Source organism: Ammodytes marinus (genome assembly GCF_949987685.1).
Source record: "Ammodytes marinus genome assembly, chromosome: 1".
NCBI lineage: Eukaryota > Metazoa > Chordata > Actinopteri > Uranoscopiformes > Ammodytidae > Ammodytes > Ammodytes marinus.
Window position 1 is genome coordinate 9,545,354 of NC_137230.1, and position 27,643 is coordinate 9,572,996.

Consider the following 27,643-nt stretch of genomic DNA (forward strand, 5'->3'; position numbering starts at 1 on the left):
TCAATTCATTTAGCATTATTCCTTTGATTCTGTTTCTGTTCATTCATTGTTTGAAACTCATTAGGAATCCTGTTGCTTTTACTATTAATAAAAACCCATTAAGTGTTGCAAATCTATTATTAAAATAATAGCAGTAAATCAATCTCTAATTGCAATCACACCAAAAAGCTTCAAATACGCCGGTGGGTGCTCAGGTCGCTCCTACCACCGTGCAAGCCCCTCTACAAGTCGCTGGCGGGGGCGGGACGTTCAAGCCACTGCCTCAGATTGTACGTTAATTATAGTCTATCAAGTTTTTACGTAGTAGAGCTTTGCAGAACCAGGGATGATAAAATAAACACATTTCCATGCATTCACTGCATATTACTTAAAAAATGAAACTGAAATGTATTGGATTGCCCTTTTTAGTACATTTATTTATTTCTGTTTGTAACGATATACGAAAAGTGACACATCATATAGTTCTGGGAAACCAGAGACCGCAATGATCAGTTTCTCTTTCATTTTGGCCAAGAAGGGACTGATGCACTCAGAACTCTTCTTGCTGCTGTGGGTTGTGACCCTGCCACTGACGCTCATCAAGCTTTTGCTGTGAGCCCACAGTAAGCTCTCTGCACAGCTGGAAACATACAACATTGGTTAACATCAGGCATTTATCATGATAATCCACAAGTCGCATCAATTTAAAGGCTAAGTCAGTTCATTTGAACCATATCATATACGTCTTCATATGGAATTTCAGAATTGTATTTAATAGGTAAATAATTGGTAGGCTGAGATAAACCAAGCTTCATCAGAAATAATTCATAATTTATCATCATCATTTATAGAATAACGTTAAGTGTGTGTCTTGCAATGTTTTAAAAAAAGCCAAGCAGAATACCTCATACATATTAACTTCTTACTAAGCAAACCCAGTCAGTCTTTCAGTACAGACAACACTACACATTTTGCATTGTTTTCCACTGAAGCAGCAGCAACCCTAAAGAGGATGTAGTTTATTGCACAAGCTTTTGGCGCAACTCCAAAAAAAGTCTAAAAAGGAGAAACTGGCTGTGCGATGGCACACAGCGATCCTCTGGATGGTCACACTCAGCCTTAAATACTTCATACTGGCAAAAACAGCTCTCGTTGTGTTGTGTTGGTCTGGTTCAGATTGTTGGAGCTCGGGCTGTTTTTTCTGAAGGCTTGTTTTTGCTAGCAGATGTCTGGCTGGTGTCCATTCAGCAGACACATACAGTGATCCTTTGTCTGAGATTAGCGGGAATTAGTTGGACATCCACAAAAGGCAGTCAAATACCCAATAAAAAACATTTAAGAGGAGGAAAAGACTGCAGGAATTCAAGCTGGTTTTACTGAGCGGGGCATAATTAGATATATCACATAATCTACTAGGCGGATACTTTGTATTCAAATCCTTTCTTACAGTCACACGCATATACACTTTTCAAGTGTTAGGTGGAAGTGAAAATGAAACCCATAACCCTGAAAGTGCTGCTGCCATTATTTTCTTGTTGAGTTCCACAGGCTTATTTTCGCACTCTGACTGAGAGGCTAAGTGTGTGTGATGTAATCCTAACATAGGAAATGTTGTGTGCATGTTAGCAAAGATGACGAGGTCTGATAGTGGGGTTTGTGGGTTTCTCTTGTGCAACATGTCTCTTGGAAACATGGCTCTATGTGAGTAAGGGGAAACTGAGCCCAGCCTTGTTGTCGAGCTTGATTTGGACACAACCAGAGACGTTTGTTCCTCTTGTGGCACTTCTTGATCTACACTTCAGTTTTTTTTACACACATACCGGTATATAGGTGTGTACAAACGAGCTTTGAAGTCAACTCATAGAAAATAATTGGACAGTATTAAATAAAGTATGTTACAGGGAAAATAATATAGTCTTCGATTGACTCGATGGGATGAAATCACAGTGTAGATCTTATTCGAGCCATGTTCAATGATGACCCTTGCTCCAAAATGGTGATTTGGGAATGTTTATATAATTGAAATGTTCCCATGCAATTTGAGAGAGAGAGAGAGAGTCTGTCATTCCATCGCCTATCATTTCTCTCTCTTTTTTTCTCCCCTTGGTCCGCGAGCAGCAGTATTACCCCTGGATTGCATCACATGCTCTGCAGTCTGGCTTTCATTAGTGGGCTGCTGGTGGAGTTTCCTGGCCGGCTATATGAAATCCAGTCAGAATTTCTTGCCCCCACCTTTCCACACACACACACACACACACACACACACACACACCCCTCCCTCAGCACCCCCACTGCCTCCACACCACCATACACTGAGTTCTCACTGAGCATTCTGTTGCTTCTCTTTTCCAGACTGTAATGCTTCCGTCCACAAGGGCTGCAGGGACAGCCTGCCTGTGTGTGCCAAGGTGAAGATGAAGGTAACAGTCCCCGGCTCAGAGTGACTCCACCATTGATTCTGATGTATTCTGTTCTCCTCCAGCCAATATCGATTTTGAACGCATCATTTATGCTTTTATTCTCTGTTGTTTCTCTGGCCAGTTGCCCAAACAGCAGTTTACCGTACCAGATTCAAGCTCCTTTCCCACGGTCACCATGAGGAACAAATGTGAGTCAAAAACCACCATCTTGGATTTCAGGAAAACACACACAAAGCACACACAGAACACAGACAGACAGACCATACAAAAGCACGTACAGCATCAGACTTTTCTCCATAGATTTGAACTTTAAAGGTAAAAATCAGCCAGTGGGATGAAACAAATTGGTCTTATAGTCCTCTGTATTTCATTTCTAAAGTGCAAAGTAGTTGAAGGTTTCTCCCAAGATCTGTATGTACCTGTGTCGTAACTAGAGTTCTTAAATTACATTTTTTTAGAAGATAATTGATACTGAGGCAGCCCCTGAAGGACTCCTTAATAAACACAAATGACAGAATGTAGCTTCATATAGAGCAAAGTGATGAGTAGGATATTTATCTTCTGTGATTTATCTGTGTGTTGTTTTAGCTGGTGGGACAAGGGAGCGCCCCTGGTCGGCCATCTTGTCCCCTGAAGACCATTCTTCCCTGATGATCCCATCTCGGAGACACACCAGCATCATGAATTTCCATGGCAACAACCTCTCCAAGAGTCTCTCCATAAGCAACATCGCTGGGTGCGTGTGTGTGGGTGTATGTTTGCGTGTGCGTATGTTTGTCTGTGTATATGTGTGTGTATATATTTTTGTGTGTATAATGTGAGGACACTCAGATAATCACAGGGAATGAAATGTTTCTGTTGCTATTTAATCCTATTTAATGAACGTGTGTGGCTGTAACTGTTTAAAAAAAACAAACAATGAATATATTTTTTTTATTCTTCTTATCTCTCCATTCAGTCCGGTGTTCGATGATATGCCCATAAAAGGCCTGCGCTACCTCTCCCAGTCTACTGACTCCCTCAACAGAAACAACCAGGTCACGGAGTCCATGGAATCGCTCACCGATGAAGGTCAATACACACACGTGCACACTATTGATCTGACAGCCCAAGACATATGACCATCACCTGAGATCCAAGATTCTGAGCCTACACCTAACACAGTGTTAGCAAAATCAAATACATTACCACAACGCACCACAACATTGCATTATCAGCGTTACTGCAATACTGCATCAATGTATAATAACAGGATATTGCATCTTCATTTGATTCACTTCACTAACTTATCATTCAAGTTTATGCAGAAAAAATGATTATTACAGCAACTACAACATAAACACATGTTTCACAATAAGAGTGAGCCACATCCCTGAAAGTTAAGTGTTATTAAAAAATGTATTCAGAGATGTGTAATACTGTACACATAAAAGTAAACTTCAAAATGAAACACATGCCTCCAACTGTGTTGTGTGTGTGTGTGCAGGGACGGAGATGATGGACGGCCAGCTGATGGGGGAGTTTGAGGCGGAGGCCAAAGAGCTGGAGGCTGACTCATGGAGTCTAGGTGTGGACCAGACGTACCTGCAGCAGCTGGACAGAGAGCTGGGCAAGAGACAGGACGTCATCTATGGTACATTCACTTAACCAGAAAAAATCTGCTTTATAAATGGATCTTGATGGATGTTCATGTTAATGGGAAATGAAGGAAAGTGTTTAGGAATTTAGAAACAAGCAGTTCAGTGTTTCTCCAGTTTAGTATCAAATGTGTCTCTACTACTGCTAATATATGAAGTAAAACTGGGTTAATGCCTCTGGGCCAGAGGTCTACAGTATTATTAATTCAGAGTGTGTTGTAAATTTGTTTAAACTTTTTTTATAAATACATATTTTGGCAGACCCACTTTCCCTCAGATTGCCTTGATGACTTTCACACTTTGTCTAATAGTAGGCTGGTTGAGTGTGGAAAAAATAGGGTGTTGCCTTAAAGCCATGAGGCAATAAGGTCTCCTTTGGTATGTAAGTACCTTAGGGCCATAGCATTAAATGTATCCAAAGACACAAGTGAGATCACACTTTGTATCTGAAATACACAACTTAACCTCCCTACTAAGTACCCCTTGCTTTTGCATTGTTCAGAGCTGATGCAGACGGAGATGCATCACATCCGGACCCTGCGCATCATGTCAGAGGTTTACAGTAAAGGTATTCAGAAGGAGGTTCAGCTGGAGGCTCAGACAGTAGAGAGGCTGTTCCCTGCTCTGGATGACCTCCTGGACCTCCACACACAGCTGCTGCTGCGCCTCCTGGAGAGGAAGAGAGAGAGCCAGCAGGACGCAGGGGGCTTCACCATCAACAGGATAGGAGACATCCTGGTCAGCCAGGTTAGACAGGCAGCTCCTACACTGTGATGCAATAAGACAAATTGTCTTATATGAAAAGAGTATCAAAAACAGAATGTGTGTATTTCATGACCTAGGCCATGTAAATGTGTTGGTACAGTAGGTAGGTTCAGACTGAAATAGCTTAACAACTACTGGCTGGATTTCCATGAAGTGTTGTAAAGACATTCATGTTCATTTTGCCATAAGCCATGCGTGTGTCGATGGAAATCCTCACAGAGCTGACTTTAAGTCTAGTTTCCAAATTCCTCGACTGCTGTAAAAGGTGGCAGTCCTTAACTCTGGTTAAAATAAAGTCGACAGTTTGATTCCTTAGCTAATACCAACGTTTGGGTATGCTGCATACGAATGCATAATGTAAAATTACATTATATTAATAGTAAAGTCACCTTTAATTGAATATCGTTATAGCACCAAATACAACCCACATATCTCATATTTCTATCATTTGTACCTGTGTTTGCTCTATGTTCTAAAGCCTGTTAAATTGTGCTGTAGTTCTCAGGATCATACGGTGAAAACATGAGGAGGGTTTACGGAAGATTCTGCAGCCGGCACAATGAAGCTGTAAACTTCTATAAGGACCTCTTAACCAAAGACAAACGCTTCAAGAACTTCATCAAAGTAAGACTTATATTTCAGCCCTTCATATGTTTCTTATCTATCTCTTTCTACAAAATAATTACTTTTCTCAAAGAATTATCTTTCCATGCTTTTGTCTTGCTCTGACTTTTTACCGCTTTTGTGCTGAAAATATATTTTATGTGAGTCCAGGCATGATTGTTTTTTGTTGAATAGAACATCAAACATTCTGTTCTCTTCTGAGTGCTACTTATAGTGTCAACCATCTTGTTCAGTTTCTTTGTCTTTTCATGCATGTACTAGGAACATTGGTATGAAAGCCCTTACCTGAATTGGCCTTCAAACACTTTTTGAAAGCATCAGTGCTTTTATAGTTCTAACTGTATCTGTACCAGTCACATCAATAATCACAGCAAACACATTGTCTTGTATTAAATACTGTGTTGTTCTACATCAAATGAGTTGTTAGAGTCCCACATTGTTTATTTGAAACCTGTTGTGTGTGCATGTTTTACTAAAGTACTTGTCTGTTCTTTTCCAGAAAAAGATGAGTAGCAGCATTGTGCGGAGGCTTGGTATCCCAGAATGCATCTTGCTGGTGACGCAGAGGATAACAAAGTATCCGGTGCTGATTCAGAGAATGCTGCAGCACACGAAAGGTTAGCTGCATGTCGGCCTCTTCTCACTTGTCATCCATGTTTTTATTGTGTGTACATATTGTAATAACATGAAAATGCTTTTGATGCTGTTATCGCCTTCATAAAATATATATATTACAAAGCATTCACTATTCACAACACATTATTTTTCACCCTAATTGCAAAGATTTTTTTTTTAAAGTCATAGATTCAAAGGCAGTAAAGTAAAATATATTCCATCATAAGTTAAGAGTTTTTCTTCAACTTGAAACTATCTGCTAGTCGGTGGCGATGCATTAATTATCCTTGGATCAGAAGAATTTTCTCATAAAAATTTTAAAAAAAATGTTGCTGGCTCATAGATCTCTGGAGAGTCAAGTTGATATGCAGTTCATACCACATCTAATGATTTTTTAAAAACATGCTACTCTTTTAAGAAAGTCAAGTTGGGAAACCTTTTGAGATGAACATTTATGTGCTTAACTCCATTTTCATCTTGAGAATAGACACATTTAATCTGTGCTTAAATATATACGTGTTCAACTTAACAGGTAAATTCCAATTTTCTCTGTCAGTACCTAGTCCTATAAAGATCAGCCTTTCTCACACATGGCATCTTGTGAAAAAAAAATAAGCATACATTGTACATTAGACGGGTCTTTTGAGGACAATAAATCAAGCATACTTTGAGGAGCTGAAATACTTCACCACATATTTACAGTATATCTGATCTAAAGCAACTGTAGGCAGCTGGCCTCCCACTGTGTTTCTCTAATCCTTCCCTAGGGCCTGTTTCTATGTGTATGTAGGATGTGGGAAGAGATGTATCTTAATCCCCAAGGTGCTTAAAGAATAGTATCTACTGCCAATTCTGATATGAACTGATTGGAAATAATACAGCACACTCACAGGTTAGAGATAGTATTTTGGTGCAACGTGGGTGGTGGGGGGGAGGAGAGATTGCACAAATAATACATTTCCAGTCCAAAACCCAAGTGCTAAATAGACAAGATGTATATCAGAGACAAATTGACTCTGGGGCTTATCTCAGTGTGTAGGGAGGCCACTGGGGATTTTATTCCTTGCCGTTTAAAACAAATTAATCCAGGACCCTCTTATTATAACTCTCCCTCTCTTTAATCACAGTATTTACCTATAAATAAATGTTCATTTTGTACACTGAACACCGTTTAACACTGAGTCTATAGCCTATAGCCAGTCAATAAAACCTATTACATTTATTTTAGATTATCAGTTGAGCTGTGACAGTTACTCAACAGACTGAGAAAAGAGCTCCTACACCTGCAGAATGCCAACTACATTGACAACCATTTCAAGGAATAGTACAGCTTTGAAAAACAGACCACCTGCAGAGAGTAGAGTAAGATGTGAGAGTGGACCTCCTGCACAGAGTACAATGTGAGAGTGGTATCGATCATCTCATTTGTCAACTAAATATAGAGCTGCAGCCAGCAGCGGTTTAGCTTAGTTTAGCAACAAGAAACGGCACAAAGGGAAACAGGTTTGAACATTTCACATGAGATTGCTTTCTGTGCTATTTTATTTTCCCCTGTGCTCTTCCTGCTCATAAAAAGTGATCGGGTCTCAGTTTGACAAATGTGATGTATTTCCATGCACCAATGACAGCTTAGTAACATTTAGATAGCGATGACGGTTGGTGGGGTTGTTTTCTCATGCTACCACTGTTTAATCAATAACATCCACACACCAAATAGCCAGATAAAGCAGAACCTTAATAAAGATTGCTAATCTTTAACTGTACTTTTTTCTCATTTAGTTATACATCTTTAATATTATAGAAAATATGTAACAGTGGAAACTTTCAGGTAAAAGCCAGTCCAGTATTGGCTGCACACAGTGAGTAGTCAGGTTCAAGAACACCACTGCTGTGATGTGCTGAACAGCAACAGCAACAATTTATTTTTCTTCTATTCTTGGTCATCTTGGTCTTTTACTACCATAAAACATTTAGACATTTCCAACATGTAACAAGCAAAAGAGGAGAAATGCCAGAAATTGAATTCAGTAACGCATGTCATTCTCTGTTTGTATTCTCTAAGCACATTTACACTCTACATCCTATAATCCCATTAAGGTGTGTTGAATGAACCTTTTCAGAGAAAAAAGGGAAAGGGATTATAAACACTTGTGAGAAGAATGCATATTCAACTGTAATTAACCTAACGAGCCCAAACTGTTCTGTGAGACGGTGTAGCTAGTGTTGCATACAAATGACTTGAACAGACATATAAGATAAATGGGCTCAACAGTGTATATGTTTTGAGATACAATAATCTTGCTGTAGGAAAGTAAACAAGGAATGGTTGTCCCTTTCTCAAGAGCAGGAGATTTCAAGGGCAAACAAGTATTCCAAATTGTAAGGGCTAGCAGAACATGGGTGATCTTAAAAGAGCTATGTCTCAGCCACATTAAATAGTATTCTTATAGGAGAAAATGTTATAACAAAATAAAAGAGACAAAAATGAAACAAACAAACAAACACACAATATAAAAAGAAGGTAAGCCGATTTTAGAAGGCTTTGTGTGTCAAGCTCGCCCAACCAAATGGAAAAAAAGGCTGTCGGTGGTTTTTGCAATAGGAGATTTCTCAGTGAGTGGTAATACAGACGCAGTTAAATTCCAAAAAGCATACCAACATTTCAATTCATAATTAGGCATGGGCTTGTCTGGAGACTTTTGATAATGCCAGTCTGCTGCACTGTTGCCTGTCTTCATTATTTGTTTGTCAAACGTCCAACGGCAGAAAGCGAGGAAGACTTTGAGGACCTGAGGGACTCTGTTCGACTGGTGAAGGAGGTGATCGCGTCCGTGGACAACAAAGTGAACGAGCACGACAAGAGACGGCGTCTGAAGGACTTCCACAACCGCATGGAGGGCAAGTCCATCATGATGACCAAGAGCGGACAGGTGTTCGCTAGGGAGGATCTGCTGAGGAGGAGGCTCATCCACGATGGAGGCCTGCAGCTCAAGAACAGCCAGGGGAGATTAAAAGGCAAGGAGACACTTATTGACCGAGTTTACTGCCCCATTACCTCACCACAAATTCTCTCTGTCAATATGTGTATCTAAACATGATGTATCTAAACCTTTTACTCATCCAACCACAACCACTTTTCTCCGGTCTGTTTTCTCCAGATGTCCATGCTCTGCTACTATCAGACGTCTTTGTCTTCCTGCAAGAGAAGGACCAGAAATATGTCTTCGCCATGGTGGTAGGATCACTCTTTCAACTTTTTCTATCTCTGCACTCTCTCCCTGTCTCTTTCTGCTGTCCCCTACCGTTTACCTGCAATCACTCCAGTATTGTATGATCTATCGAGGGCTGCCAGAGAGTTGTTGTCATATTTTCCTATCCAACTGTTGTTTGCTGTTAGCAGTATCCTGCCTGCTTAGGTTTCCCATTGGGTAATATTCCTTTGCATTTTGCTGGCTCACTAGCTGCACCTAATAAAAGCGTTCTGGCCCTCGGCATCTAACCCAACCATGATAAATCATAAAGGTTAGAGTCGTTTATTCCATGTTTACAGGTAACACGGTCACACACACACACACACACACACACACACACACGAGGGGTAATAAAAAACAGGCAAGCCTGTGGAATAATAATCACATCCATCATTAAAAAAGGCTGGGCATTTTTGAGTAGAGGCTGTTGACATAAAACAAGGAATAACATATTGTTTTTAATGGACAACAGGCATGTGCACCCGGTTAAGTTGTTGCCTAAAAATGATCTTCACTTCTTAGGATCAGCAACAGTATAAGTAACCAGTAGCAATGAAGTCAGAGGTCACCTGGACAGAAGATAGAAAGTATTCCCATGAAGCTAAATGTGGCTAATATACGAGGTTCCGCTTTGTGGTGTTAGTGCAGTAAACTTCCAGTGTTTGCAGCTGTTATGATGCGAGGGGCTGCTGAGGTTCTGGAAGTCAGCTGACTCCCATTTGGATAATAACATTAACCAGACTCTCATTTTGTCTTCTTCTTTCCCTCTTTATTCCACATCCGTAATTCTTCCTTTTATTTAATTTTCATTTTATTTCCAGCTCATGAACATAATACCTTGGTGTTGAGCTCAAAACATACAACAAAACAAACGAATGGCATACAGCAAATATTACTTAAAGCAATGGGAGGACATTTTGCAAGAAAGCCCCTATTTTACCAATAGCGTTTGGCCTATCTGACTTCAAAAGCAAAACTAATTTAAACAAAGATGGGCGGTTCACATAATGCTTTGGCAGGTACTTTTTTCAAGTCATTACATTAACATTATTACATTCAAACAAGACTTATTGACATTGGTCTCATATTATTCATTGATTTTTACTATTCCAGGCCAGGTTTTCCAGAGGCTTCTGGTGTTATTTACTCTAAAATGACATAGCCTGTGTGTACTGCAGGTCTATCACCCAACAGCTTATTCCTGCTGTAATCCTCTTTATTAAACTGACCTTCCTTCCATCTGTGCCTCTGACTTCACCGCACTTATTTTTGAGATGATTTTGTTCCCCCTGCGCTTGTTTTTATCCTCCACGTTCCTCCCGTAATTCTCCTTCTCCTTTTCTCCTCCCCCTCCTCTTCCCCTTCTTCCTGCCTTCCCTCATCCTCAACATTTGTCTTCCCTCTCTCCTCCCACTGTAATCTTATTTCTCTCTCTCTCTCTCCCTTGTCGCCTCCCACCCCTCCATCCCTCCCCTCCTTTCCCCCTACAGGACCAGCGCTCCACGGTCATCTCCCTGCAGAAGCTCATTGTGAGGGAAGTGGCTAACGAAGAGCGTGGCCTCTTCCTCATCTCGGCCGGCGTGGAGAAGCCAGAGATGATGGAGGTCCTGGCCAGCTCCAAGGACGAACGCAACACCTGGATGAACCTCATCCAGGAAGCCATGCAGTCCATGTGAGTAGGAGATTTATTCATGTGTTTTGTTTATGTAGAGCAGGGATTTCTACTTAAAAAGAGTTCTAAAAGATGATGTAATGATGTTTGTGCCCGATGAAAACATTTTGACATTTTTCTTTTGTCAAAGTTCCATTAAAGGTGCACTATGCAGTTTCAAGGCAGGGTGATTTGTTTACATTTGCAGAGCCTGCAGTAAGTTTACAAAACATATTTAGTCTACATGTCATTCTTAGTACTGCATTTGTTCTATCATCATCAACATATTCTTGAGTTACCTGGAAACCAAACGTCAGACTAGAATATGTTTGTAAACAAAACTGTGGGCCCTGCTGCTTTAAACAACAACAGTGAAACAGTAACTTTTTTTAGGTAGCTTTCTAACCTTAAGCAGTGTTTAATTATCCTGTTTGGAAAGTATGTTTATTCAATTACAAGAATATACCCAAGAAAATCTCCACGTGTCGGACACACTAGAGCTGCAACGATTAATCGACGAATCGATTATTAATCGATTATTGAAATAATCGCCAACTATTTTGATAATCGATTAATCGTGTCGAGTAATTTTGATAAAAAATGTCCAAATTCTCTGATTTCAGCTTCTCAAATGTGAATATTTTCTGGTTTCTTTAATCCTATTATGACAGTAAACTGAAATATCTATGTATTTTGGACATAACAATACATTTGAGGATGTCAACATGGGCTTTGGAAAATTGATCAACATTTTTCACCATTTTCTGACATTTTACAGACCAAAACTCTAATAATCGAGAAAATAATCGACAGATTAATCGATTATCAAAATAATCGTTAGTTGCAGCCCTAGGACACACCCACACGTACATTGTGCAATCAACACAACAACTCTGCTCTGGAACAAACTGTGCTTTACACTTTCCCCGTTGGTCTCTTAAGGATTCCCCTTTGGTCTATCCGGGTTGTAACTCAGGAGTTAGACCCAGCCCAGGTCTCTATATAGTAATAAACGGTAAGCTGCGACAGAGTACTTTGCTGTCAGGAGGATTATCACTACTCTACCTGGGGATGGGGTGTACTCTGGGACAGTCTAATGCTGGATTGGCTTCAAGGGCAGCTCACTATAAGCAAAGGATTATTCCACTGCAGCCAGCAGGGAAGGAGAGAGATTTAGCTCGCTCTCTCTCTCTCTCGCTCTCTCTCTCTCTCTCTCTCTCTCTCTCTCCCTCTCTCTCTCTCTCTCTCTCTCTCTCTCCCCCCTCTGTCTGACTTCTGTCTATATAGAACATTGAGATCAGGCTTTTGGCAGGAACGGGAGAGATAAAACAAAAACTGTTTTCTACTGATGCTCGTGTCTGTCTTTTCCACCGAAATACAAAATGCATCACATTTTTTGACACTCCAAGGCTTTGTCTAATCCCTTTCTAGTGAAGTGTTGTCCTGTGGAGTCTGTGATGTTGTAAATACCGATTGATTGTTCCAAAAAATTAAACGTCAGGAAATATTTGAATGTGACATGTTGTAGATAGGGGTCTGTAGTGGTTGAATCCTGTATAATTCACTCGCTGTAAGACATCAGGTTTGTTTACTTCCTATTCCTCCTTTGGACAGGGAGAAAGATGAGGATGAAGGGATTCCAAGTGAGACGGAAGATGACAAGAGACAGCTGGAGACTAAAGCCAGGGAGATGAGAGGTGAGAGAAAAATCCCTTTTTGTTTTTAGAGCGACAGGTTTTGCTCCCAAATAGCACAAAACGTTTTCCCTTACTGTGTGTTCTCTGCCGGTCAGATCTGTTGAGGCAGAAGGACACAGAGATCGTGTCTCTGCTGGAGGAGAAGGTGCGGCTCTTCAGGGGGATGTGGGAGGGCTCCAGCCCAGGGGAGGAGGTCTGTCAGCAGGCCGAGGCTTTCTTCAGGTCAGCCACTAGCCTGGAGCCACCCAGGGGGGCCGCCGTCATGCAGGATGCCCTGCAGGAAGGTACGGAGAGAGTGATTCTAAGGTTGTGTGCTGCAGATTCATAGATGCATCTTGAACGATTAAGCAGAATTAAAGGTGCACTGTGCAGTTTATATCATCATAAATCAAAACTAAATTATCTTGAGTTACCTGGAACCCAATGTAAGACTTGATCATGTTTGTAAACAAAACTTTGGGCCCTGAAACATTGACACAGTAACTTTGTAGGGAGCTTTTTAACTTCAAACAGTGCTCCAGTGATCCAATTTTCCTGTGATGGAATTTTGTTTATTCAGTTATGAGAATACTACTTATGAAACACCCAACGTTACATAGTGCACCTTTAAGTGAACAGAATAGAGATAGATAGGCAGACAGCATTAACACTTATGGCGTAGTTGGGTTGTGGTCCTTCAAAACATACTGTACATTTTAAGGCTTAAATGAGGAATGAAATCCCTTTTCGTTACCAATGATTAACTATCTGCTTTCTGGTGATAGTGTTGTTCATAGCACTTTCCATGATATAGTTGAAGGATCAATTAAACTATAACTGAACCAGCCACATTCTGCGTCATAGATCTAGGTAGATACATTTTGTCTTGTCATAACAGGAAGCCAGGATGACAGTGAGCCTATTATGTGAGCAACAGCAAGAGTCTGCTACTGAACAGCCACAGTGAACAGAGCTATCATTTGTTAATTGCACTAGAGACAATCTGAAGTTAGAATACCTGCTATTAAAAAGATTTATTATTGTAGGCTGTTTTTACGAGCCCTCGTTTTCAGTCATCTTCATACACAGTCAATTGTACAATTCTCATTTTTTTTGGGCATGCATCCAATTTGTATGTTAATTAAACCGGTTGTATGTTCATCAAACCAGCTCATCTGATGGATAAATCTTCACCCATCAGATGAGAACACCAAATTAATTCACCTTTTCTTGAGAGATAATTAGTTTGCTCGTTGGAGCAGAATGTGTGTTTGTGTTTTGTGTTCATTTAAAAGAGATGGGAGACATTAAAGCAAAGTCAGAGTGAAATGAGACAGATACTCGGCACACAGCTGTCTCTGCTCATGGTATTGGAAGTTTTTGGATGACTCAAAAATAAAACTGCTGCAAAAATTTGCAAGGCAATTTGATGTGTGTAATTTTATTAGTTTTCTGACATTTTCGAGTAATTTATTTGAACTTTTTGTCATTTGCGGTGCCATTGTGGGTACCACTTTCTTGGTATGAAAGATGTGCCTGTCTTATAATGAATGCTCTCTGAATTCAAATAAAACTGTCCTTGGTGCTGCTGCCTGAAAGAGCTGTTTGACTGTGGTGGTCAAAGCCACACAGGGACAACTGAGAAACTAAAGCACAGATGCAGCTAGCTCCTGCTGCTTTATAAGTACTGCAGGCAAAGACTGTTCTAAGGGGAAGTTGGTCTCAAATCCCAGCAATATATTTGTTGTACTTTACAGGTTGTGTAACTGACATTCAGCTAAGCATTTAATGCAGCAAAGATGTATGAAACAGAATTTCTATTGTGGGTTCTGCTTAGAAAAACAGCAGGAAAGTTTATTTTGTATTTTTCACCTTTTCCTTCTAAAGCCCGGAGCAATAAGAGTCCTTATTTGATATTTGAATTGGCAGCAGTAATGTAATTTCTTCTGCTGTGGTACTGTGTATTCAAAGCCACCAGCACCGGCTCTGTTTCTCTCCTTATTTTTACTGGAAAGGTCACAGTGCTGCCTGGTCTATATACAGTACATATGTGGATGTCAATACTCTAAGTGCTTTGCTTGAGTTTATATTTGTTCAGATGGTATAGAATAGATATTCAATCTTTAAGTAAAACAGCTCTGTGGTTGTCAATAGTTGCTTAGCAACAGGAGCCAATACCAAGTTGAGAGCAGAAGAGCCTGCTAGGATTCATGAGTGCGGAGCTGAACTGTAACACAATTAGCCAGGATAATTCACTTACTGACCTGCACATCAATGTTTGCCTCTGCACTGTGTGTGTGTGTGTGTGTGTGTGTGTGTGTGTGTGTGACACAGTGGAGACATTACAGGCGCTAGTGAACGGCAGCCTGGGCGGGGCTATGGCCAGTGTCCAGGAGGGAGGGAGCGCCGGGCCGGTGTCTTTGCCGCGCCGGGCCGAGACATTCGGAGGCTTCGACAGCCACCAGATGCACAGCAGTAAGAGTAAGTCTGATGCTGCATGCTTGTTATTTATGGAGCGATAATAAACAATATACAGACCGGCCCAGTCGTAAGCCAAAATACATGTTTGAAGCCTGTATCACTGCAAGAAGAAGAATAAACTATGCTCAACCTCGAAAACATTGTAAATATTTCACTTTCTTGTCTGAAAGAAAAATTAAGTGGTCAAATAACAACAGGCAGCACAGACTCAGAACTTCCCACAATGCCCCTGTTCAGTGCAGTTGGATAAAACATTTTAGACAGGAACTTGGACAGCAGGGCTGATGCTTCCTGAGGGAGACATGGCCTTGGGCGATACCTCTCAACTTTTGGCTTGCACGCTCAGAGTGGGACCTCACTGACACTGGCAGATACTCAGCCTTAACAGGTCTAGACTTCTACAACAGAAGCAGTACCTACAGAATGTTTGGTGTGCTGTTTGTTTTTTAAATTATTTTATTTATTTTACTCGTTATTTTGTTCCTAAAAACAGATATTAATACCAGAGGCCTTGTTTCACTGTCCATCAACCGAGCCATTATACGATTTAATAGAGTTGTGCAGAGTCAACCGAACCGTATGTGGTTCACTTAAAAAACTGATTATTCAATTATTCAAGGGAATAGCTTGGAGATTAATCGGTAAATTGGAAAACATTTACATTTTCAGCCTGAGCAATTAACCAGTGATGTGCTTTTTACCTGCTGTTTACACATTCATACTTTACCATTATATAAAAACAGACAAGAAAAATGTATCTGAAAACTATTAGATCCTTTGTTATTGTGGGTGGTTGTTCAGGGTGATGGTATGGTGATTACAATGGTCCAGTTGCAGCTGGATACTGTTGTTATCCCACTGCTTTATTGCTCACTATACAGTATGTCTGATGATAACCAAGAATTCTTACCCTCAAGCAATAACTTAAACATTAATTAAGGCATTTAAACCACCTCATATTCTTTTATATAACCTATTTTTATTGCTTTTCATTCCAATCAGTTTTTACTGCACACCTATGAATTGTACTGGACACCTGTTGACAGGCTCTGACAGAAAAGCCTTCTTATTGGCCAATCAACTCTAAAATGTGAACGCTTTGCTCTGCACATTTAATAGTAAGCTTATGTTAGGCGCATTTACAACATGTGAAAATATATGAACACATTATAATATTTCTCATATTATTTTGCGGTAGACCTGAATGTGGATATATCTCTATATATTTTTGTGTCCTGCTGTGTCCCTTTGTGTCAGGTGGAGACAGAGACGAGAGCGAGGACACAGCGGGAGATCTGCGCAGGACAGAGTCTGACAGTGTTTTGAAGAAGGTAGGCAATTCAGTCACAATCCAATTAATCCTGACTCCAAACCGCTACGCCCCAATGTCTCAATGAGCACCTGAGGCCATGTGTTGTGGTGCATTTGGCCTGCAACATTAACAATACCATTGCCATGAATTTAGCCGCTTGTCTCTTGTCTCCCGGTGAATTAGCCTGCCAGGCCACGTTGCTAATGGCGACCATCACTTGTGTAGAAATCCAATAGTGTAAGTGTAGTGTGAAACGAATGGGACTCCTTAAGGTGCTGCTATTGTAACCCTGCTCTAGATACTGATTTGTGTAGTCATCTATCCTGCACACATCCAGGAGCTGGACTGCACATCATTGTATCTTGAATGTTTCAGTGGGACCAACCTACTGTAGTACGTTATTTATCAAAAGCATGTTTTAAGTCTTTGAAACAGAGACCCCGTTAATGTCACCATCCGAACAAAAGAGCAGTAATTGATTGTAATTAGCTTTTTACCTTGTTCACAAAGCATATGTTCAGAGGGGGTTCCAGCATTAAAATAATGCTGTGTTGCAGGGGTGAATGAAGCATTGGATTTTCTATTATATTCATATATTAGGAAATTACACATTTGTTATTAAACACAGCTGCAAACCTGCTGTATTACTGCATCTGATTTTGACAGCACACCCACGTATAAAGCTATAATCACATTCACACCGCTATACATGCTTTACAGTTTGCGTTCACCTACACATATTGCATGTTCAAATTGAGATAGACTTTAACATGTGTATGTGTGTGAGTGCATTCCCTTGTTCTGGCTGCACAGTACTCAGTGTGCTTTGTTTGTGTGCAGGGAGGAAACGCCAACCTGCTGATGCTGCTGAAGAGGAACAGTGAGGTAACTCTGCCTTCCTGTCTCTAAATCAATTACAACTGCTGTTTACATGGAAACTGTCAGAACTATGTGTTGCCATCGCCATCATGAACACCATTTAATGTATAAACTAAAACAGTAGTAATAGTAGCAGTAGTACTAGTTGTTGTATGTAAGATGTTTGTATCAGATCTTATTTGCATTATTATAACACTATGTTAAAAGAAAATGGATTAAAGTGACTGCAGAACCACTTGGAAAGAAATGTTAACTTTAAAAGCAAGACTAAATTTAATGAAAGGGTGTCTCTAAGAGCAAGCTTTAAGAAGAATTTTAAATGTAAAAAAAGAATATCAAAGAGAATATTTTAAGCAACCTCATCAAAACAAGTAGCAGCGCCAAGATAAAATATTATTATTATATGTTTCAAAATCATAATGCCATAGGAATATTTCATATGCCCCTCATAACACTTGCACCCTTTCTAGCTGCCCTGTAAAGCTGTACTAACTGCTAAGTTTATCATGCTAACATGCTTTTAATGACGCTGACATTTTGCTAATGTTTATGATATTAACCATTGTTGTTTAGTATTTTAGCTTGCTATATCTTGCTAATTAGCACTGAGCACAAAGGATAGCGGTGGCTCTCTTTCAGAGGTACTTAGTCATAAACCAAAGTATTGTGTAACTTTTTTTTGTGAACAATTGTTTTTTATTTCAAATTCACAAAACAATACATTGTAATAAACATTTTACCCTCTTTTCTTCCCTCCCCCCACCCCATTTAGTATTGTGTAACTTAAAAACTGAGTGAAGACAAAGTCAGAAGCACATAGGTCAGCGGGATTCATCATCTGGGCACCATGGATATGTCTCACTTTGGATGACAATAGCTGTAAAGATAGTTCATTTTTATATATGGTTAATGGTTTCCATTCTCTTCATAAAGATGAAAAGCAGATCATATGAAAAAGATTTCAAAGTTCCCATCCTGTTACCATATGTTTCCATAAATCATCTAGTGAAGAAGGTCTGCAAATGATGCAGGGATGCAGATTAATCCAAGTGCTTGGCATAGTTTCAACTCTTTTTAACAGGAAATGGAAGGTCTATATCAGATGCTGGTACTGTATATGCTGGTTGTCTACCCCCACCGCCTGCCATTAGTTAAAGCCACTAGCATAGACAGCATTCTGTATTTATATTTGATGCAACAGCACTTTCTGCAGATGCTTTTAAATGCTGTTTTTGCTGCAGTTCTCAGTGAACATTAATGGAGCATTTGGTGTCCTTGTAAACAGTGGCAGCAGCTGGAAGCTAAGTGGTCTTGTCTCTTTGTCAGTGTTTGAATGGAGAAAAGGTCAAATCCTTTCAACCTCAAGTCAGTTTCATGCTGGCTGTGTCTAATAATCCACTGGTAGATCCGTATTACATCAAGTCTTCTGCTAGTGCTTATTAAAAAGAAGGAGCCAATAGTTAAACTGAAGCACTGCTACCACCACTGCTGCATTTTAACAAGCAAAGTCAAGTGTGAAAAACAAGCAAGACAACATCAAACAGACAGTGTTGTCAATGCAACAAGAACAAGCCAAGATTACAAGCTGCTCAATGATCTCTCTTTTCCAACAGCAGGTCCTCAACAGCGTGTCCAATCTGCATCTCCTGCTCAGCACTCTGCAGGTAACATGGCTTCCATACACGTGTATACAAATGCTCCGGATCACAATTCAAGTGATGAAAGCTTTTTGCTGGTATTATGAAAATAAATAACACTTTTTGTGTGATGCGTACAGGGAGAAAAAATTTATTTTGACATACCTTTCGGTGCAATGTGAACATAGCCATAGAGACGCACAAAAGAATACCTTAAAAGCTGTACTATTCATCATTACAGCACCTTCCTTTTTAGCATGTTTCCCTACTTCTGATCTTCTTTTTAGGGGAGAATTGCTTTCGGGAATGTGTGCTCTCTTTATTGTCTGCTTTGTCATGTCTAAATAATTACTCCAATAGTTCTCCAAAGCATTTTCAATTAATTTATGTCGCTCGCCATACATTTCAGATTTTCATGTTACTTCTTGAGTGCATGTGTGATTCTGGCTAAAAAATGCAGGGGGACAAACACTAGCTTTTTTTTAAATTGAAAATCTTCCATAGTACTTTAACCAGGAGTGATGTATATCTGTCCTGATCCATTGTGTCTCTCCCAGGCGGTGGTGGTTCAGCAGGACAGTTTCATAGAGGACCAGCGTCAGGCCCTCAGCGAGCGCTCCTCCTCCCTCACGTCTCTGTCTCGGCCCTCCTCTCGGCCCAGCTCTCTGATCGAGCAGGAGAAGCAGCGCAGCATGGAGAAGCAGAGGCAGGAGCTGGCCTCACTGCAGAGACAGCAGGCCGCACACGCTGACGACAAGAGGAGGAGAGAGAGGGAGTGGGAGGTCAGGGATCAACTGCTCTCGGAAAGGGAGGGCCTGGTGCAATCACAGGTAACTATGAACCATTTTACACCTGTTCTGTTTATTATCCATATGTTTCTAATAGCCAGCCTTGGATTATCAATGTAACTGCCCAAAAACAAATGTGTTAGTGGAAAGGCCTTTGACGGTTTTATTTGACCTTGTCCCGTAATGAACCTGATAAAACACAATGAAGTATTTTACAAGACATTAAGGGTTTTCTACCATGGCAGGCTTCAGAAAGGAAAACTAGAATGTTTTGAATGAGTTGTGTTAATTGTCGTGTCTTGTAAGACAAAATAAAATCATGCAGCAGAGTAAAATCATATTTCACCTCGTTTGAATACAATATTTACTGTAGTATAAGACCATATTTGTATACTTTTTAAACTACATTCTATAACGTTTTACATAATTCTACAGTGATACAAATGCATCAAATATACATGTTGTTTTGTGTGTAGCATATTGAAGACTTTTGTTCAGGAAAAGTTAATATATACATTAAAATAAATAAAAAAATAAGCTTTTTGAGAGGTTTAATATGAGCTGGAATGGTCATTAATGAGTATTCAGCTGATCAACCTTACAACCTAAAACAGACCAGCCAATCTGATCCAGTGGTATTTCAATTAGTTATCTGTGAACATGGAAGTAGAGCACTGTTCTGAAGACCTATAGACTTGCAATATCACTGTACAAAATGAATAGTAGTTACTCGGTACTGATTGTTTTTACTTGAACATGTGTATAAATCCACCCATGCACCTCTCCACCACTGCAGGAGGAGGACGCTTTGAAGAGGCACACGGATCTAGAGGAGGAGAAGCATGAGCTGCAGAGCAGAAAGGAGGAATACCAGAAAGACCTGGAGAGACTGAGAGACGCCCAGAGGAAACTAGAGAGAGACAGGGAGGCTGTACAGAGACAGCTGGAGAAGATGGAGGAGCTGGACCTGGATGAGGTGAGCACTGGAGCCTTTAAACCTCATTAGAATAATGATAATGTGATCTGTGGCTCCCTGTAGGACAATGTCCTCTCTGTGGCCCCTCTCAGCTAGACAACAGTCAATGAGCTGGGAGGGATTCAGAGTTTGTTCAATGACACTTCAGCAGGCTTGGTGCTTATAGCTGCTTGAACCAGGGTCTCCTTTAAAGTGATTCAGCAAACGCTCTTGGCAAAGTATTAACCAACAAACAGCAGTTATATTTCCAGGCTTTAAAGGTGGAGCCAGCAACTCTGGAGAATCAGTGAATATCTCCTCACGATAAATGTGTGCGCGCTGGGGGAAAAAAATGTAATACACAACCTAGGCTCTGTAAATGGATATGTAAACAAAGGGGGTCCATCGTAGTTAGCAAAAGGCCTGTTTATAGAGCCTAGGCTTGGTATTAACACTGGATTTTTTTTACAACACACACACACACACACACACACACGCACACACACACACACACACAAACACACAGTATAGACAGGTAGCTGATCGTGAGGAGATATTCACTATCCCCCCCAGTGAATATCCCAATTATTCACTGGAAATTCTCCCCCAGATAAACATTATAATATGCACCTCTCAGGCATATTCCCTCCAGCTATAGATAACAGCTGTACATCTCTCCGTTCTCTCCCCTTCCAGAGCACTCCCTCTACAACATCAGAGGAATCCCAGTTCAGCTCCCAGTCTCTGGAGCTGGACCCCCTGGACCTGTCCTCCTTCTCCCTGCCTCGGCTGCAGCCCCAGAGGGTTAAGCCTAAAGGGAAGAGCCTCAACCCCTTCACCTCCTCCTCCTCCACTAACAGCAACCTCAAGGCCAGCGACGCCAACAACCACATGTCAAAGAGCCTGCTGCAGCTGGCCAAGAACAAGAGCAAAGAGAGCAAGGACAAGAAGAAGAAGAAGAATGGCAAAGGAGGCAGCGCACAGACCGCAGGTAAGGAATGATTCAGACTCTTCCAGTGAGCGAGCAGGTAGCGCTTAACCCATTTAGACCTAAAGTAAGTTGACCAAAAACACACACTCTAAAACTTGAACATTGTTACAAAACAACCTGCAGCCAAACATTAATATTTTGAAAGACTGCATAGAATGTCAAGGTTTACTAAATTCTTTATTTCACAGCCTGTAGCAGATGGAATTGTGAAATTAAACCCTTGGCTTTTACTGTATATCAATGCCTTTGCACTAACTGCTTTTTTGTCCTAGTTTACACAGCCTAGGCTCTGTAAACTGGTATATAAACAAAGGGTATGTTAACAAAGGATGCCCGCCGGAGCTAGCAACATACCAGTTCACAAGCCTAGGCGGTGTATTAACACTGGATTTCTTTTTCAGTGCACATGGTACGGACAGGTACTGATTGTGAATCCACCTGTAAGAAAGTAAAAATCTATAAACATCATTAAAAAATTGGTAAACATCATATTTCTCAGCCTCGGTAGCACATACAAACTATACAAAACATATCAAAAATGTCTGGAACTGTAGAACTGTAAATCATTACCTTTGCCCTTTAACATAAAAAAAAATCCATTAACAAAAAAGTAAAGATAATGAAAACTGTATCTTCAGATAGACTGAAGTGTTTTGACATGCCAAGTCACGGTGCATTTCATCACTCATGTGTCTTGAACAATGACTTCATCCAAAACGTGCAAACGTTGCATCTGGTCTAAATAGGTTAAGTGATTTTATGAAGGACACTTCAGATTAAACACATGACATTGGGTTATCAGAGGAAGAGGAAAAGCGATGGGTAGAAGTGATGGACGGACAGATGGATGAAATAAGTTGTAGAAGGTGTTAATTTTTTATTAGATGGATACATTTAACCCATGTTAACATGTAAAACATCCACTGTACATTTAGGATCAGGTACCATTAGGTTTATGCATGTTTAGGGGAACTCTTCTAGACCGGCCGTCAGTGGAGACTCTTTAAATAACCAGACAGAAAATGGCTGCAGGCTCTGACTTCAGTGAGTGGCACCAGCCCTGGAATTCAATAAATGACTTAACTTTGCTGTTATGGAGATATTACTTCTTAAAGTTTGAATGAGTTTGAATATTGTGTTTGCATCCCATGTTCTTTTCAAGAATAGTAGATAACACTGTATATATATCCAATCATTAACATTTTAGAATTGTTCAAACCTAGCAAGCATACACGATGACTAATACATTTACATAATAATGCAAAGCTGATAGTAAAGCAATTTACCAACACAATAAGCCTCATGCACACAACCATGTTATACATATTTAGCAGCGATCCATGCAACTGAGGCAAGAAACCCTTTGAAAGTGTCCAGCTATTACATTTTTTAATAAGCCACCGGTTTTAAATCCACTTGATATACATTGGTAGTGTGAGAGACATTCTATTCAGACACGTGTTAGTGAATGACTCTGACCTTCTCCTTTAACACTTTCATAATAGGAACTCATTGTAGGCTGATCTGCTTTTCACAGGTCTACCTTCTGGTGATTCATTCTAAAGAAAATGTTTCATGTGAGCGTCGGCTTGCATCATGCCGCCTCTTTGTCTTGTCTGCCTCCTTCACGTTGCAGTGAATGCAGCCACAGTCCACTGTGCTGTACCTTCCCCCAGGTCACTCATCATTGTACTGTGTGCAGTGGTCTCTGCTGGGTCCTACCACCTGCCATCTTCATGTCCTGTGATTTTTGAGTCTATTGCTGTTTCCCAAATACTTAATACTATATCTCTCACTCTATAAAGTATATATTATTATGATACAACTATTTTCAGTGTATTGTTACAATCCAATCAACAATCAACATACTCTATACTTAATACGCGTTTTTTTTACGACAGGATACTACACAAAATGTCCGCTTAGCTCTATGGTGTTTTGTGCCCCCAATGGAGCCTTCAAGGCAGCAGTGCCTGGAAGGCCCTAACCCCAACCTTAACTGTTGGAGGCGGGGAGTGCCTTCCTGGCAGCATTGGGGGCACCAAACTCTGTGCGCTGACGGACGTCAAACAGGGACTTTGTAGTGTCTTTACCAGTTCAACATTTTGGACGGCAGTAGGTTTTTTAGAAAATGTAATAGTTCTTGCATCCTACTTTCTGTGGACATGGAGCCCCTTCAATTGGCTTTATGCACTGCCTTGTAGGTGATCATCAACATCATGCACACAAATTAATTTTTTTTAAGTGTGTGGGATGTTTTGAGTATACAAGTACTTTGCTTTTCATGTTGAAAATGGCTATATACTCAAAGCTTGCTTTCTAAGTATAAATGTATGATTAGGTTTTGTTTTTGCATTTTCAACTGTTCCAGAAAAAGTACATTATTCAGAGATGCTTTTGGTTTGGCTCTGACTTCACCTGGGAATGAGTTCCTGATGAGTTTGTGATTATTGTGAAGATAATTTAATGCTGTATGTCGTTAGCTTTCTGTGAGTATTCCTGTTTTTGTAGAGCAGCGGCACATCTTACATTATCTTACATAGCACACTTAGAATATAAAATACATTAGATAGATATGAAAGTAGCTGAAACATGTTCTATTTGTGAAAGCCGAAACAGTGTGCGGAACCTCCTTTTTTTGCTCATGTCAACTACTACTCTCCGACACACCTATGACCCAAGACTTTTATTCAGATGTGCAGGGGTATTTTTTTGTTATCATTTTGAATAGATAGGAGTGTAAAAATGCATTTCTCTGTATGAAAGGACGGCTATGATATGAGTAGTGAATACTGAGCTAACAATACAGCACATGAAGCTGCTCACTGAAGCAGAATGGAAGTCAATGAGGGCACAGTGCTTCACTCACTCACTCACTCCTCTCCTCTCTCCTCCCTGCAGACCCCCAGCACATGGAGCCTCCTCTGGATGGAGAGATCTTCTTCTGCTGAGAGAAGTGGCTCTCCTCTTCTTCCTCCTCCTCATCATCATCATCATCATCCCCATCAACCAATCACAGCCACCCTGACAACCAGAGGAATGTGCTCCTGCCAAGTAGCGATACAATCAACCACATACACGTTATACTGCAGTAGCAAGCTTCTTCAAAATCACACTGAAAAGACTATTAGTTCGTTTTCGGATAATACAACATTTTAGGAATTCTGTTTTTGTGTGCAAGTAGGCATACTCATATATACACAGAGCAGCCAACATGAACATAGGCAACATGGAAAAAGCAGTACTTTCCTGGTTATTCTTTCTCCAAAATTCAAATCATAATACATTTGTAATAGGGTATCACATTTCAAGCATTTCACAGTGATTGCCTCACAAGTTCTGCCAAGTTCGCCCCAGACCCCTTTTCAACTGTCTGTCCCTGTTCCACCGCAGACTGGTACGTCTATCTACAGAAGCCTTTTCCATGTGACTGGACCCCCACCTTTAAGGACACCTACATACCGACCAGATATGAATGTCGACAATCTCTGTGTATGTGTATACATCAAAAATAGTCCAGTGTTTTTCTCCAGTGTTTCTTTCTGTTAAATGCAGAATACCCTTATGTTCCTTCCCTCACTCTTTGAAAAAGCAGATATGATAATATCTGCTAATTTCTAGATTGTATGCAAAATGGAAGTGGCGCATGACACCTTCAGTAACCCTCTATAGCGACGTTATACCATCAGTCACAGATCCTTATTTATTTGAAGTATGAATATCTCCTATTTGGAGTGAAACACTTCCGATTGTGCGTGTCTATTATTCCACACCCAACAGTAATTAAAACATTGAGACATGTCTCCTAGTGTCTAATGGCTCTATTCATATCCTCCAGTGTATTTTGGAGCCTCAGATGGATATTAAGCCTCCTCTTTTGCTTTATCCGCCTGTCAATAGGCTTTTTTTATGCAGCCCTCATCATTCATCGGAGCATTTCTAATTGCGTGTAACTCCACAGGTAGCATACTAATGGTGTCTGTCTGTTTAAGAGTTCAACTTTCTCCTTCAGTTCTGATTAATAGATTCACGCTGCTGATGGCTATGGGAAATGGAATCTGAAAATGTAATTTAAGGGGGGGGGGGAAAGCAGCTGGTTAGAGAAACCCAAGGAAGGGCCTTAATTATAGAACACCCAACGATTTCATGTGTTCCTGTTGGAACATTTAATGATTAAATGGGCCCAGCATGTAACCGACCGAGTCCAATGGTCATTTCAAATATTAATCAACACTCAATCAGTGTTGATAAGCACTTTGGTCCTGATGTGTGACGCATTTGTTCTTGTTTTCAGTGGGAGATATCAATCAAAGAGATATACTTTATGTATTCTGTGGACTTTCTAATCGAGGGGCACCGACGCTCACGATATGAGAAACAATGATCCAAAGCTAGGAAATGTATTAAAGTACATATGAGATGCTGCAATCCATTGTGTTAGTGTGAAGAAGAAAAAGAAGGGCTGGTAGCTTTTAATGTAATGTTTCCAAGGTGACCAGTCCGACCTGTCTTACATTTTTAAGCCTGTTTTAGCCCCACCGAGCCCAGACTTCGGGCCTCATAACTAAACCTGCTGGACAGGTAGGAAGTAAACAACAAAATAAGGAAAAACAGTGAATTTTGGAGCAGCGCCACTGAACTGCTTTCTTGCCTCCTCTTCTGTCCTGTCTCTTAAGTGCTTGTTTGTTAACTTACTGTTCAGTTCAAAGAGGCTTACAGGGACCAGCCGATTAGTTGCTTCATGACTTTTTGTTTGTGGCTTTGGTTGTAATCCTATCAAAGAAACAGAAGAAATGGGATTTCTTTTTCACCCTTGTCCCTTTTTATGTGTGTTTTGACCACTAGGGAGCACTGCACCTATGACTTAATAAGTTATCTCCCCCCCACACACACACACACAACAAACAAAGTAAAAAACAATTATTATTTTAAAGGTTTTCATATTTTCCCTGCTGTGAGAAATTGACATATTCTTTCTCAGCAGGTCATTGCCGTACAGAGATAATGTGTGGAGCGGGCTGGTGGGCTCTTCACAATCTGTGACATTTTCCCCCTACGGCATTTGTCATTGACTGCTGGAACAAATAAGTTGTCAGAGGCTGTAATTGGTTATTCTGTGAAAGCAAAGTCTGCAGTAGCTTTAATATGGTAAAGAGGACGGGGCCGAATCACAACCTTCTCTCTTTAAAGGGACAATCAGCAAACGCGCGATCAGACAAAATGAACTCCTCTTTCCGATGATGATAGGCGTGTGTCCATCAGGTCAAACCCTGCGTAGCCTTAAAATCTAAAACGATAAAATGCACTAGAGTAGCACCCAGCATCTTCTCAGGACAGAGAGGAAAGCTTTTATACCTCCTGCTTTTGAAAACGAAGGAAAATGTTTGTACTATAGAGAGTGGTACAGAATTGTTTTATTCCGAACAAATGTAAAAAAAAAAAAAAAAATGGCAAGGACAAATGTGTAAATATGATTTATGTATAAAACAAATCAAATGTAAAAAACAAACAAATGTTTCTTTGGTGATTTATTGCAACATTTTGTAAGAATGTTTTATTTATGTTTTATTCTCTCACCCTTGGGGGGATGGAAAGTCATATTTCTCTCATAATAAAAAGAAAATCATAATGCAGATTTTGAGTGTGTGTTGTTTGTTAAAGTACTAAGTATATAAAAAGTGCCACTTGCTCGATACTCAAACAATACAGGATTACTGAGATTATGAGCATAATATCAATTAACATTTTTTTTTTTTTTTTTTTTTAGATTTTTTTTGGTAGCCTGGCATTCCCAGACCTGCCACTAGGCGCTGGCAAACTAAATTTGCTGTGCCTGTTGGTCTGGACACTCTCCATTGAAGCTTTTTCAGAAAGTCCAGAAATCCTGACTCACGTTTCAATTGGTTCTATCTAATATGGGCGGGCCAGAGCCCTTTGTATGGAGCTCTGGGGCGGACGTAACCGGATGACGACAGTGATAGC

General features: G+C 40.3%; 1 protein-coding gene across 1 annotated transcript in view; it reads left to right on the forward strand.

Annotated features, from left to right (window-relative positions):
- Positions 1-27,278, forward strand: part of LOC307250865 (A-kinase anchoring protein 13) — a 118,161-nt gene extending 90,883 nt beyond the window's left edge. The window contains exons 21-41 of the mRNA XM_080028127.1: positions 2,332-2,399; positions 2,521-2,587; positions 2,988-3,135; positions 3,358-3,470; positions 3,886-4,032; positions 4,539-4,783; positions 5,300-5,425; positions 5,925-6,042; positions 8,807-9,055; positions 9,199-9,275; positions 10,782-10,963; positions 12,557-12,639; positions 12,735-12,923; positions 14,953-15,099; positions 16,357-16,430; positions 17,252-17,296; positions 18,904-18,954; positions 19,485-19,757; positions 20,512-20,691; positions 21,367-21,661; positions 24,563-27,278. Coding sequence (XP_079884253.1) covers positions 2,332-2,399; positions 2,521-2,587; positions 2,988-3,135; positions 3,358-3,470; positions 3,886-4,032; positions 4,539-4,783; positions 5,300-5,425; positions 5,925-6,042; positions 8,807-9,055; positions 9,199-9,275; positions 10,782-10,963; positions 12,557-12,639; positions 12,735-12,923; positions 14,953-15,099; positions 16,357-16,430; positions 17,252-17,296; positions 18,904-18,954; positions 19,485-19,757; positions 20,512-20,691; positions 21,367-21,661; positions 24,563-24,612 — 2,927 coding nt within the window. The 3' untranslated portion in view covers positions 24,613-27,278. The remainder of the gene's footprint in view (positions 1-2,331; positions 2,400-2,520; positions 2,588-2,987; positions 3,136-3,357; positions 3,471-3,885; positions 4,033-4,538; positions 4,784-5,299; positions 5,426-5,924; positions 6,043-8,806; positions 9,056-9,198; positions 9,276-10,781; positions 10,964-12,556; positions 12,640-12,734; positions 12,924-14,952; positions 15,100-16,356; positions 16,431-17,251; positions 17,297-18,903; positions 18,955-19,484; positions 19,758-20,511; positions 20,692-21,366; positions 21,662-24,562) is intronic.
- Positions 27,279-27,643: the final 365 nt, after the last annotated feature.